Source organism: Lupinus angustifolius, chromosome LG17, assembly GCF_001865875.1.
Source record: "Lupinus angustifolius cultivar Tanjil chromosome LG17, LupAngTanjil_v1.0, whole genome shotgun sequence".
NCBI classification, from domain to species: Eukaryota; Viridiplantae; Streptophyta; class Magnoliopsida; order Fabales; family Fabaceae; genus Lupinus; species Lupinus angustifolius.
This window is the reverse complement of record NC_032025.1, coordinates 3,504,168-3,516,369: the sequence shown is the minus strand read 5'-3', so window position 1 is coordinate 3,516,369 and position 12,202 is coordinate 3,504,168. Positions and strand designations below refer to the sequence as shown.

The 12,202-nt window shown below is 34.2% G+C and overlaps 2 protein-coding genes across 3 annotated transcripts; one reads left to right on the top strand and one right to left on the bottom strand.

Annotated features, from left to right (window-relative positions):
• On the top strand, nucleotides 3,263-5,116 carry LOC109331823 (thioredoxin reductase NTRB-like). Its single transcript, XM_019566561.1, has 2 exons — nucleotides 3,263-4,345; nucleotides 4,771-5,116. The coding sequence occupies exons 1-2, from the start codon at nucleotides 3,304-3,306 to the stop codon at nucleotides 4,839-4,841; spliced, it is 1,113 nt and encodes a 370-aa protein (XP_019422106.1). The 5' UTR covers nucleotides 3,263-3,303; the 3' UTR covers nucleotides 4,842-5,116.
• LOC109330541 (WD repeat-containing protein 55-like) lies at nucleotides 5,522-11,082 on the bottom strand. Of its 2 annotated transcripts, XM_019564762.1 has the most exons (15): nucleotides 10,841-11,076; nucleotides 10,715-10,747; nucleotides 10,519-10,583; nucleotides 9,912-9,999; nucleotides 9,735-9,807; nucleotides 8,974-9,080; nucleotides 7,979-8,021; nucleotides 7,821-7,877; nucleotides 7,560-7,636; nucleotides 7,364-7,412; nucleotides 7,221-7,267; nucleotides 7,036-7,109; nucleotides 6,701-6,756; nucleotides 5,880-5,997; nucleotides 5,522-5,780 (listed from the first exon to the last, which is right to left on the bottom strand). In XM_019564762.1, the coding sequence occupies exons 1-15, from the start codon at nucleotides 10,933-10,935 to the stop codon at nucleotides 5,710-5,712; spliced, it is 1,053 nt and encodes a 350-aa protein (XP_019420307.1). In that variant the 5' UTR covers nucleotides 10,936-11,076; the 3' UTR covers nucleotides 5,522-5,709. The 2 variants fall into 2 exon arrangements, with proteins under 2 accessions (XP_019420307.1, XP_019420308.1); XM_019564763.1 differs by lacking the exon at nucleotides 5,522-5,780 and having other exon boundaries at nucleotides 5,890-5,997; nucleotides 6,701-6,963; nucleotides 7,023-7,109; nucleotides 10,841-11,082.

The window sequence follows — 12,202 nt, the reverse complement described above, 5'->3', positions numbered from 1 at the left end:
TCTAATGTACTTGGAACGGTCAATTTGCATTTTATTCCAATCTAATGTACTCGTAAGTTCACTTTCCTTAAATATAAAATTTGACAATAAATCAATTTAAACTCTTATTTGTTGCTAGTTTCTTGTTTCATAATGTATTAGGGCTTGAAAAGCATCATTTAAATGACAAGATTGCCTTCTAATATATATTTTTGTTGAGTTTTGCAATTTTCTTTTCATCTTTACGACGAATGTTCAAGTTCTTGAATTAGAAAATGTCAAAACACCACCATCATAAAGTTTTATTATAAGCTTTCAATTTAAACAAAGACATATGGACTTTCCTACCATTATTAGAAAACATTTTGAAGCTTCTGCCAGAGTCTTGGATAATATTTGTTATCACTTTTAATTAATCATTCTAAGTTACCAATAATAAGCTATTCAAAAGTCGGCACCCTTTTGAATATTTGCACGTTATTTTGGAATTAAATATTTGGAGGGTAATGGATAACCGTTAATACATGGCAAAGCTATGTTCTTCTTTATATCAATATACACGAATGTTATTTTGACACTATCATGAGGAGTTGATGGTCAATGTTCGTATGACTTTCTTCATTTACAAGCCCTCTATGATTATACAAGTTCATTCATTACATGTTTCATCAACTTATTTCTTATACAATTATAATAACATCATTTTCATTTCTTGTCACCCACTGTTACCCAAAAGTAGTCAATTTCATGAAACATAAGGAACAATCAATTATAATTTTGATGGAACACATAGGCAGAGGTCTCATATTCTTATTAAGAAAAAAAAGTAGCCACACTCCCACATAAAAGCCAATTATAAAAGTCAAACTTTGTTAGACTAACAAAAGCTTAAAAAATAATGCAGGTTTGGCTACTAAATTCCTGAAATCCTGTGCTGCTTTAGTTACCTACTTTGAAAATGAATTGATGTCATTTTTCTCTTTTTATTGTTTCCTTTATCCCACTTATGGACCCTACCATACCAATCAATGATGTAAACATTTTCATGTTTATACTTTATAGTCCCTTCTATCTATATTTAAATATAACATAAGGTTCCAAATGTTCAATCCAGGTCACATTTCTCTTTGCTGCACCAAACTGTCCAAAGTTCCAAAATAATCAAAATCCACAATTTCCAAGCTTCTTCCTCATTTTCCTTCACACCCTTCATTACAAAAGCATTCAAAAAGTAACCCTCCAACCTTATATTTGTATATAACATAAGTTGTTGCTCAAAAAGGCCAAAACATGAGTCATATGAGTTACAACAGAGTTAGCAGTGGGAAGGGATCATCATGCCATGGAAAATGCAGAGGGTTTAGGTTGAATCTTAGAAGGTTTTATGTTATGCACCTACACAAGAGGTTCTCCTTCTTCCTTAGGCTATTTGATAAGTGGAAAGTGTCATATGGTAAGGCTTTTCAAGTGCTGAAGAAAGTGTTAAGAAGAAAAAGTGGCCTTAGAAGAAAAAACAGCAACAGCAGCAGAAGTAGTTTAGTGAGTAAGGAAAGGATAAAGGGTAATGCTGATTTTAGAGTAACATCTTATGGAAGGAACAATTCTTTCTATGCAGAAGCTATTGCAGATTGCTTGGAGTTCATAAAGAGAACATCTATTTCTTCTATGGACCAAATTGAAGACCCTGTTGGTCATATTCAAGATAGAGACATATGAATTCTTTTGGTTTTTTATTGGGTAGAGAGAAAATTAATATGCAGGTATTAGCTTATCTTCTTGATCCTTCCTTGGTCTACTCTTAAAATTGTATGGAATATTTGTGTGCTTTGTTTTAAAAAATTTAGGAATGCTTCAGGATATATAGTTATTCCTCTTTCTGTGTATATTTCATCTAAAGTTTTGCATTGGTAATGATTTTGTAAACAGGTCTGAAAATGTCATGACTTGTAACATATTGTTCTTTCTATATACAAAGTTTGAATATTATTATAAGGGGGTTTAGATTTTTTCACTTTGATGGCAAGTTGGTGTGAATGTAGATTCAAAAGCTGGTTTTACCACCTAACTCAGCAATCTGTTTTTGACTAATCTAAACCTAAAGCTGGTCTAATGAAAGGATTATTGTTGACAATCGAAAGAGGAGACAATCATATCCCGAACTTTATTTACAATGAGTCTAATATCTATGCATTTTTTCTATACAATCATAGTATCATCTATCATTATATATATTAATTATGTAAAAAATTCTTAATTTAGTAGACATTAGTTCCATTCATAACCCTTTTTAAGTGATAAAACTCTATTCCCATATCAGTATTGATGGTGATTAGGAATCCAGTGATGCTTAACTTTTCAGCTAAATAATATATGGATTTGTGGGTGGGCTTCACCTAAGGCTGATTTGAACAGAGAGGTTGTGGCTAAATTGGCTTACACGTTGGCTCTACTAATCTATCATGTATTATTCTTATTTTTTTTCTGACATAATGTTCTTATAGTTGAAGGTGAATCAATTGTAGTTTAGTTATAAGAGTTTCTTATATGGGTTATATATCACATGTAATTCATCATACTTATATAAGTTGGACAAGTGTTGTAATTATTCAATTTTTTTACAATCAGAATTTTTTATCAATATGTATTAGATGTTCTTGAGGTCCATGGTGACAGCATAGAATCCAAGGCTAATAGGTTTATTGAATTCGTGTGAAAATCAATCATTCATGATTAGGGAAAACCAAACAAGTATATGTTCTTGGGGGTCCATGGTGCCAACATAAACATTATCTACCACATTAGCAATTTAATTGGCAAAAAATATTTACTAAAATTGGGGATAATATAAACACTTCAACTATAAAAAAGTATGAATATTAATTTCAAAGGGAATACATTTCTATTTTTAGAAACTAAAACTTAAATAATCCTTTAACATAATTAGAGTTTGGTAATATGATATTGATTTGAAATATATTCCAAAATACCATAATTAAAATTTCAAATTCTACTTTCATACCCACTTCCATAAATAGTACGAATACTAATACTAATCCGAATTTGAATACATTAAAGAATAAACCTACATGTAAGATCTCAATTGGCACAAATCGAAAGTAAAAGACAATTTTCCTTTTCTTGAAGTAAGTATAAGGAATGGAATGGGACTATGGTCTTAATTATTATTATTCTTAACTTTGTGTACAAGAAAAATTCGGAATTTCCACCAACCATAAAAGACACGAAATAATACAATAAGTAATTATAATATCTAAATTTGGAAAAATAAAATAAAACGAAGAACCAATACAAAAGAATAAACAAATGATATTTTGCCCTCACCTCAATTTGAATAGTCTTTTCATTAAAGCGCGCAACTTCGCCTCCAGTCTTCGACGTCATTCCACCACTTCTTCCGCCGCATCAGCCGCCATGGGTGACCTCCAGATCCTCAAAACCAAACTCTGTATCATCGGAAGCGGTCCCGCCGCCCACACCGCCGCCGTGTACGCTGCTCGCGCCCAGCTCAAGCCCATCCTCTTCGAGGGCTGGATGGCCAACGATATCGCCCCCGGCGGCCAGCTCACCACCACCACCGACGTCGAGAACTTCCCTGGCTTCCCCGACGGCATCCTCGGCGGCGAGCTCATGGACCGCTGCCGCAAGCAATCGGAGCGCTTCGGCACCGAGATCTACACTGAAACCGTTTCAAAGGTCGATTTCTCAAACCGTCCTTTTAGGGTTTTCACTGATTCGAAAGCCGTAGAAGCTGATTCAGTCATCATCGCCACTGGCGCCGTTGCGAAACGGTTGCCCTTCGTTGGCTCCGGCGACGGCCCCGACGGTTTCTGGAACCGCGGAATATCGGCGTGTGCTGTGTGCGACGGTGCCGCACCGATCTTCCGGAACAAGCCTCTGGCGGTGATCGGTGGTGGCGATTCTGCTATGGAGGAAGCAACATTCCTCACAAAGTATGGTTCAGAAGTTCACATAATTCACAGGAGAGACTCTTTTAGGGCTTCGAAGATTATGCAGGCGAGGGCTTTGAACAATAAGAAGATAAAAGTGATTTGGAATTCGGTTGTGGTTAAGGCATATGGTGATGAAAACAACAAGAGGGTTCTTGGGGGATTGAGATTGAAGAATTTGGAAACTGGAGTTGAGTCTGATTTGAAGGTTTCTGGATTGTTCTTTGCAATTGGGCATGAACCGGCAACTAAGTTCTTGGATGGTCAGTTGGATTTGGATTCCGATGGATACGTTGCGACAAAGCCGGGGACTACGAAGACTAGCATTGAAGGAGTTTTTGCTGCTGGAGATGTTCAGGATAAGAAGTATAGGCAAGCTATTACTGCAGCCGGCTCCGGTAATTTGCATTTATTGTTAATTTCCCTGTTCTGCTAATGACCTTTTACTTACCAATGATGGAACTGCTGCTTTTATAAACAATGATACATGTTCAAAATTCAAAATGCTAAATCCTTATTTATCTTTGTATGTGGAAATTTTCAAGCTATTTTGTTCTGTTTTGGGAGTGACATTAGTGAGAAAATGTATACATTCAACTAAAGAGGATACATTGTTAGAAATAGGATTTGCCGTTCTGTTTTGTTATGTGTGATACTGTTAATCATTTGGATTGGAAGGAAATTACACCATGTTGTTAAAAACAATTGCGCTGAACATTCTCTGGTTTTGTTAGTTATTGTTAGCTATTGCACATGACATTCTCACAATGCTTGAAAAGTGTTTCACCCGGAATTATAATGAAAATCACGTTATTGGTGCCAGGGTGCATGGCAGCCTTGGATGCAGAACATTACCTCCAAGAGATTGGTTCACAACAGGATAAGAGTGATTGACTAGCTGTGGCGTGCCCCAAGTTCAGAAGATGCTTGATTAGGAGCAATGTTTAATTTGTATAAAAGATTGAAGAAAGCTCTTTCTCTGTACCTGCTAGAATCTTTACATTGGCATTGGCATTCTTAATTTCGTTGAAATTGCAAACTCAAGAAACAATGAAGCTCAATTGTAGACGTATATATATATTACCAATTGTTGGGATTATTGAATGTGTTGGTTATTCTGATGATGCTATGATATTTGCTTAAATGTTTGTTAAGTAGATGCACTAATGCTGTTATATTCTCAGGAGTTGAACTCTACACCTTTGATTCAATTAAAACTTCAAAAAAGAAAATATCTTGATATTTTAAAGGACTGATAAAATGAATTTTGGATCCTTCAAAATTTTGAAAAGGAGATTATATATCCATTGAGTTGGGTAGATGGGCTAATGTCAAGGTGAGGCACTCGGGGTGATCTTAGTGTAGAAGTTGAGGTCGTGTTCAAGTGTCAAATTTAGATCGGGCAAAGGAAAAGTCAGGGTCGGGCATAGTGCCATTTCTGAAGTGATACTCACATCCATTTTTTACATTATACTGACAATGCATATATAATAAACTCATATATTGATCTTCATAATCAACTTAGTCAACCTTACTTAGTGAGACAACTGCATAATTGTTGTAATACAAGTATGAAAAACTACTTATATTGATCTTTCACAATGATGCACACAAAAATGCTGTTTTGGGGATACGGTCCTGACTAAGGCTCTATTTTCTGAAGGGGCACTTGGTGGGACTCGAATATGATACTGAAAAGGAAATCCTGTTTGCAAGTATTCTAATCGGTTATCCATTTGAATGAAGTTGCACCTATTATCTCCTATAAATCTGCAAAGAAGTTGCTTGAACCACCCGATGCTTGTCCATTACTTGCATGCTTTGTCTTGTTCCCTGAAAAGGTAGCAACAAAAAATGAAATACAAGATTATATAGCATACCCTTTCTTCAGTCATAAGCAGTCTATAACATCTGCAGCTATATAAGCTATACCTTTGTTAGACTTAGAATCAACATCCACATCCATCTCATCATCGTCACTGTCAATCTCTCCAGCTTCATTTCTTTGAGTGGTTCCTGAACCTGGTAGTATATTATCCAAGTCCCATAGCTGTTCAAAAGGAAAATTGTTAGCAGTTCAGACACATGCAACAAATGGTTTTCACATTTGTATCAGTGATGGTGAACCACCCTCCCTTATTATGACGGACTAAGCACCTTGAGGGATTAATAAGAAGCAACATTTGGAGCCAAATTGTTCCAAATTCATCCAACCAGTATGTTTTAAATATATGCCTGGCTACTTTCCCTTAAAGGTCTGTGAAGTGTGTGAACCATCTGAAAATTAACTGATTTAACTTCTCTGATGCAAACCCATCTTACTGTTTATTTGGAAGTTGTAAGTTATAACTTGTACCACCAACCTAGCAAGATGCTAACAAGGTATATACCAGACATTATAATATAAGCACCAACACCTCAAGTTGGAAAAACTCTTTTGTGAGCTTAGTCTAGACTAAGCAAAATCAGCATATCATTTTACATTAAGCAATTGCTTCGGCCCTTGTGTTACACAATTGCTTCATCACTGTCAATAAATATTACCTTCGAATATGAGCAGTTTGTGTAAATTATTTAATTCTACTCAAAATCCTATCCACTACCTTTATGTAATGATAACTGAAGGCTATTGAATTTGAGGATGAGAACAAATTGCCCAGCCCCAATAAAATTTCCAGACAAGCTTATTAGATCATTATCATTAATTATGATGTGTGTAAATAAGCCAGATTTTAATAGAGCTGATCAAGTACCTTTAACAATTGATCATGTGCAATACTGCCAAGGAACTTTCTATCATGAGAGAATGCTACAGGACCAAGGAAAACCATAGGTCAAACTTGCAGCCAATAATAAGAAAAAACATGAAATATACAAAAATGCAAGCTTGTGCATCAAGACATGATAATGAGTCTGAAATAATAATAAGAATAAATTGAGCCCAAATATCACCTCCAAACAGAAACTGACAAAGACATAGCAAGTGTAAAATAAAGGTAAGGAAATTGAGGCTGAAAACAATAAATTTCACCCTAGGACACAAAAGCCACATTGAATGTTGATAAAAGAGGAGGAGACAATATATTACCAAGACGCTCAACAGGATATTCCGAGTGTTCTGCAATTGGCTGGATAACTCTGTTGGGTAATATCCCAACCAGACTGTACAAGTAACATATATATAAATGGGATGGAGATTAAAATAATAGAAGTTTGACACATGATTAAATTACAAACAAAAGGACCCGTACTCTCATACTGCAAGATACTCACTTGATAAGCCCATTCTCTGATCCAGTAATAATCCTATCTTCATCAAGCTAAGATTAAAAAAATACAAAAGTTTCATCACATGACCTTGGGGTGGTACAACGGCCTAATGATACTGAAATAATCATGTTATGTTATCCACTCACCTTCAACATAGTATCAATAGAATTAGGTGAGAGATCAATGAATCGATCACTGGAAATTGAAGCCATTAAGCAAGACCATTAGTATAAGAGGCAGAATCTGAAATACTAGATAAAGTCAACAGCTATTAATGCTCCTCCACACAGAGAATGAGGATCATTTCCATCATGTAATAGTGACATGTTCTACATCAAATACCTGCAATCCTTGAAGCATCCCCATGAATACAATAGTAAAATTCCAGTTTGTGATCCACAAACAACTTTCCTACCATTCTGATCACCCAAAAAAAGTAAACATCAGCAGTATGATATTTTAGAAGCATGTGTGAATCATCACATCATGCAACTAAAACCATATATAAACTATAACACCAGATAAGCTTTTCAGCTCACATTAGTAAGAATGGTGAGATGGGTACCAAACCCGGTAAAAGGTCAAACGGGAACAATATGATACCTTCATTATAACGACAGACAATAATTCATCTTCAGAAAATTCAGATTGAGCTTGGACCTGCCAACAAAAGGTAAAAAGGTGGTCGAGTTCAAATGAAGGGTGAAATAAAGAGCATTTATTTTTTCAAAAGATTCAGAAAATGTTGATATACAACTTACTTTATTTCTTCGGAGATTGCAAACAGATAGAGTCCCATCTCCACTTAAGAATGAAAGAATTATAAGGGGAAAAAGATTGAAATAAGTCAGAGAAAGTAGAGCTGGAAAAACAATTTATAGTTCAGGGAACATGCATGAGAGTTTATCTGCTCACTAAGGGTACATACTATAGCGTTTACAGGATTAAAAACAGATAAAAAAAAGGCATTAGATAAAATCATTGCAAATATAAGTTCCCTGTAATTGATACAACATTTTTCAATAATCTACATAAAGTGTCACGCTTTCCTCTTTAGTAAACTTTGGTTTTCTATATAGACAACATACATATAAACAAGGAAGAACACCCATATTAAAGTGAAAACGATTATTTGTCAGAACTTAATTGCTGCCTGTAGAATATGAAAATGAGGGAAAGGCATGAAACTTAAAGCATGGCAAGGTCATGTTTTAGCTCAAAAATTCCAAAAGCAAAACAATTAAGATCTGCCTCCAGGCATTCTAATACTAATTAATGAATTGTTAAGGGGGAAAACTATTATTGAAATACTACCAATGGAGACTAAGGGATTGACCTAATATTTCAAAAACAATTTAGACAAGTCATAAGACCAAGTAGCCAAGCCAGGGTAACACATATATAGACAACTACTACAGTTGGAGAACATACAGCACAGCAGTTATTTATACACCAGTTACTGTCAACAGCTGAAGTTTTTTGGCCAAGTCAACATGAATATAACTTGGGGGGGGGGGGTTGCTCTAAGGATTTCCAAGGTTATTTCACACCAGTTACTGTCAACACGTGATTATCTTGCACAAATGGTTTCTTTCAAAAGCAATATTGAATCCAGAAGGGGACTCCTTCAACAAGATTTTATACATGTAAATTGACTATCCATATTATGGCATGCCTTTTCACAAGAGAAGTTTAGAAAAGAACTTCATTAATACAACTTAGACACAAGTAGGATAAAAGTTAGAGTGTTTGCTACCTTGTTGCCAAAATTTTCATTGCATCAGATGCAAAAGTAATGTCTGAAATGTAATCTTCATGGACATCAAATGTATTGCTACAGGAACGTTCTCTGATATCCCATACCTGCAAGGATGAGAAGCAAAATTTAAAGCACTGAGGAAAACCGATCTTTTCCTTAACTATAAAAGGACAACATCACATCCATATACAGAACAACTACAGTCAATGAGTAGCTTATATTAGACAGAATAGTTACTATATCGGGGATATAAATAACAGCTAGAATAAATAAATAAAAGAAATAACATGAAGAATGGAATAAGAAGGATGGGTGGCACCGTATTAAAATAAACAACATCCAAAAGATACACATTCATTATTCCATATATATCATATAGGAAAACCTGATATCTATGTTAAATATTACCAAGTGTCAACAAGATAATATTCAATATCCTAAGAATGTGACATAAAACCTTTTAGAATTCAAGAGTAGAGAGAAAATGTAAAGCGCAGTAAAATCTAAGAGTAGAGAGAGAAAGACAATAAGGTGAGAGAGAATATAGAATCTGAAACGGTAGTTGTGATTAACTGATTAGCACCCCAAGTAGTTTCTGATATAGATACAAGGAACACTAGAGAAGGTGCAGAAGCCTAACTAACTCACTGAGTTTGCCCCAACTGTTGTTAGATTGACATGTCAGCTTTACACAAGTGGATGCAAAACTGATACATTGCTACATACTCTAACTAATAGTGAAAAATCAAACAAGTTACCTTAATACAACCTTCATCATCTCCTGAGGCAACAGTTGACTCGGTCAAGTTTATCAATCTATTGACAGCAGCACTGGATGACATGCAAATTATGAAGCAGTGAGCATACCCATTATGATTCTACGTAGGGTAAAAGTAGAATTGTGAGATATGTGCAATTGCAGCAAATCCACTCACTCATGGGCATTATCAAAACGGGCAATGGTGGATCCAGTCTCAACATCCGTAGCCATAATGGAGCAATCCGGAGAACCCGTCAAAAGCGCTAAAGCACAATCATAAAAAAAATCAAAACCAAGTAATTTTTAACGAAATCATTATTATCATGTTCAGAGTTTAGTTACTCTAGTTATAAGTAAGTTAGAATAGTTTGTTATGTAAGCAAGCTTGTTACAAGTTGGTTGTGATCTATTGTTCTATAAAAGCCACATAATTGGCTTCATGTATACTTGTACACACTTATACACATTTGATCAAATTCAGATTGCTCACTTCTCATATTCTATAAATTATCTACCTAGCTCTTGCCATGTTCCTTAACAATCATCTAAAAGTAGCCAAAATAAGAATCCGTTTGTTTAAGGTTAAACAGAAAGTGATTTTAAACGTTGTATAACTTTTATGTAAATCATAAGGTATTTTATGTTTGACTATAATTAAAACAAAGTACTTTAAGTAAAAGCTCTTTTAAGCAAAGCTTCTGTTTTTTATTTGAAAACAAAAAAAAAACTAAGAAAATAGAAACAAAGAGGGCCCAAAAAATTAAAAGAAAAAAGTGCATTACCACGTCCACCATTGATGAATCGAACAGCTCTGCAGGACTCAGTATGAGCATGAACTTCCAACAGCCTTCAAAATACAAAATTACAAACACTGATGAAACACCGAAACTTGTAAACAACATAAAAATTATATAATATTGAACAATGAAGTATCCAAGAAACAAATAGTAGAAGCAAAAGTTTCAGAATTCATAATACCTAACGGGCACGCTATCAGCATTGTAACGATATCTGAAGGAGAAAGAAATTCATCACAGTTATTAGCACAAATAATTAACTACAAAAATTAATTGATAATATGAAAAAATTGGTTAAGCAACTTACAGGTGAAGATCACCGTTAATTAATCCAGCAGCAACAAGATTATCGGATGGATGAAAATCAATGTCAAAAGCGATTTTCTCTAAGTTTATTTCCATTTGTGTTTGGTTATTTGTGAATTGATTTGAATTGAAGAAGGGAATGTTAAAACCTTAGTTCGTTTGAGTTTGCGGCTTCAGCTGCATGATATTGCACAGAGGTTTAAGCAAGGGATAGGATATGAGGATCCCGCGATGCGGTTAAAAACTTCTTATTGATTGGGCTTTATATGAAGTTGGGCCTCATATGATTGTTCAAGGTTGATGATGGGCATATGGTATAACAGCAGATGAGAACACTGACATTGTGAATGATAAGGGTGAGCATGGTCGTGGACATATTAGTTGAGTCATTTTATTGAACTCGAATTTAGTATTAGACACAAAGCTAATTCAATCATAAATATTAGTCTGATTAGCTTTTAAATTTGACCTTAAACCCGATTAAATATAATACACACTCATTTTATATAAAGATTTCTCAATATTATTTATTATTATGAATATATAATTTGACATATAAAATAATATGTATGTATATATTATTAATTAAATATATATGATGAAAAATTAGAAAATCAATGATATTTTCAACCAAGAAGTGTCATTATTCTATACACATTTGAATATAAGCAAATACAAATATGATGAGTGAGTAATCATGGTTGGGATGGGTCGGGTTATGTTTGGGTCCTACAAGACCTTAAATTTGACCGGATCTATTTTTTGAACTCGAACCCGACCCTAGACTCGATCAAACTCAACCTTATTCGAGTCTGATCATGATCAGATCGTGCTGGATGAACGGGTAAGGTCGGATCATGTTCACCTTTAATGAATGAGTGTATTCACTTTTCTGTATCATCAAAGTTGTACTAGAAGTTGCATCGAATAATTCAGATATGATTTAGAGTTTTTCAAACATATACAACTAATGATATTCACAATAAAAAGTTGAAATTAACATCTCAGGTAAATCTTTTCTTACTTGCATTGAGTATACATAATATAATTTTTGCACAAAAATATATATTATCATAAATGATTTATAAAAATTGGTACAATGTTAAAATATTTACTAATGAATAGATTTCATGCAAACAACACTACAATAACTAAAATTACGGGATGGAGAACATTTTTGAAAATATGAAGTGTGTGATTAGGGTGAATATCTTGTGTCCCAAAAAGTTTATCACTTCATTTATTATTATTTGTGATTGGTCAAAAAATATATCATTATAAAAAATTTAATTTAAATATATTTTTCAACCAATTACAAACAGTAATATATAGAGTGAGATATTTTCAGGTAAAGATATGTGTT

What these genes read in the sequence shown, in the direction of transcription:
- LOC109331823 (XM_019566561.1), top strand. Translation starts at nt 3,304, where the DNA reads ATGATATTTTGCCCTCACCTCAATTTGAATAGTCTTTTCATTAAAGCG. An exon ending in TATTACTGCAGCCGGCTCCG is followed by an intron (nt 4,346 to 4,770) that starts GTAATTTGCATT and finishes TATTGGTGCCAG; the next exon opens with GGTGCATGGCAGCCTTGGAT.
- LOC109330541 (XM_019564762.1), bottom strand. Translation starts at nt 10,935, where the DNA reads ATGGAAATAAACTTAGAGAAAATCGCTTTTGACATTGATTTTCATCCA. An exon ending in ATGAAAATTTTGGCAACAAG is followed by an intron (nt 8,022 to 8,973) that starts GTAGCAAACACT and finishes TTCATTCTTAAG; the next exon opens with TGGAGATGGGACTCTATCTG. An exon ending in CTATTGATACTATGTTGAAG is followed by an intron (nt 7,268 to 7,363) that starts GTGAGTGGATAA and finishes TTTTAATCTTAG; the next exon opens with CTTGATGAAGATAGGATTAT.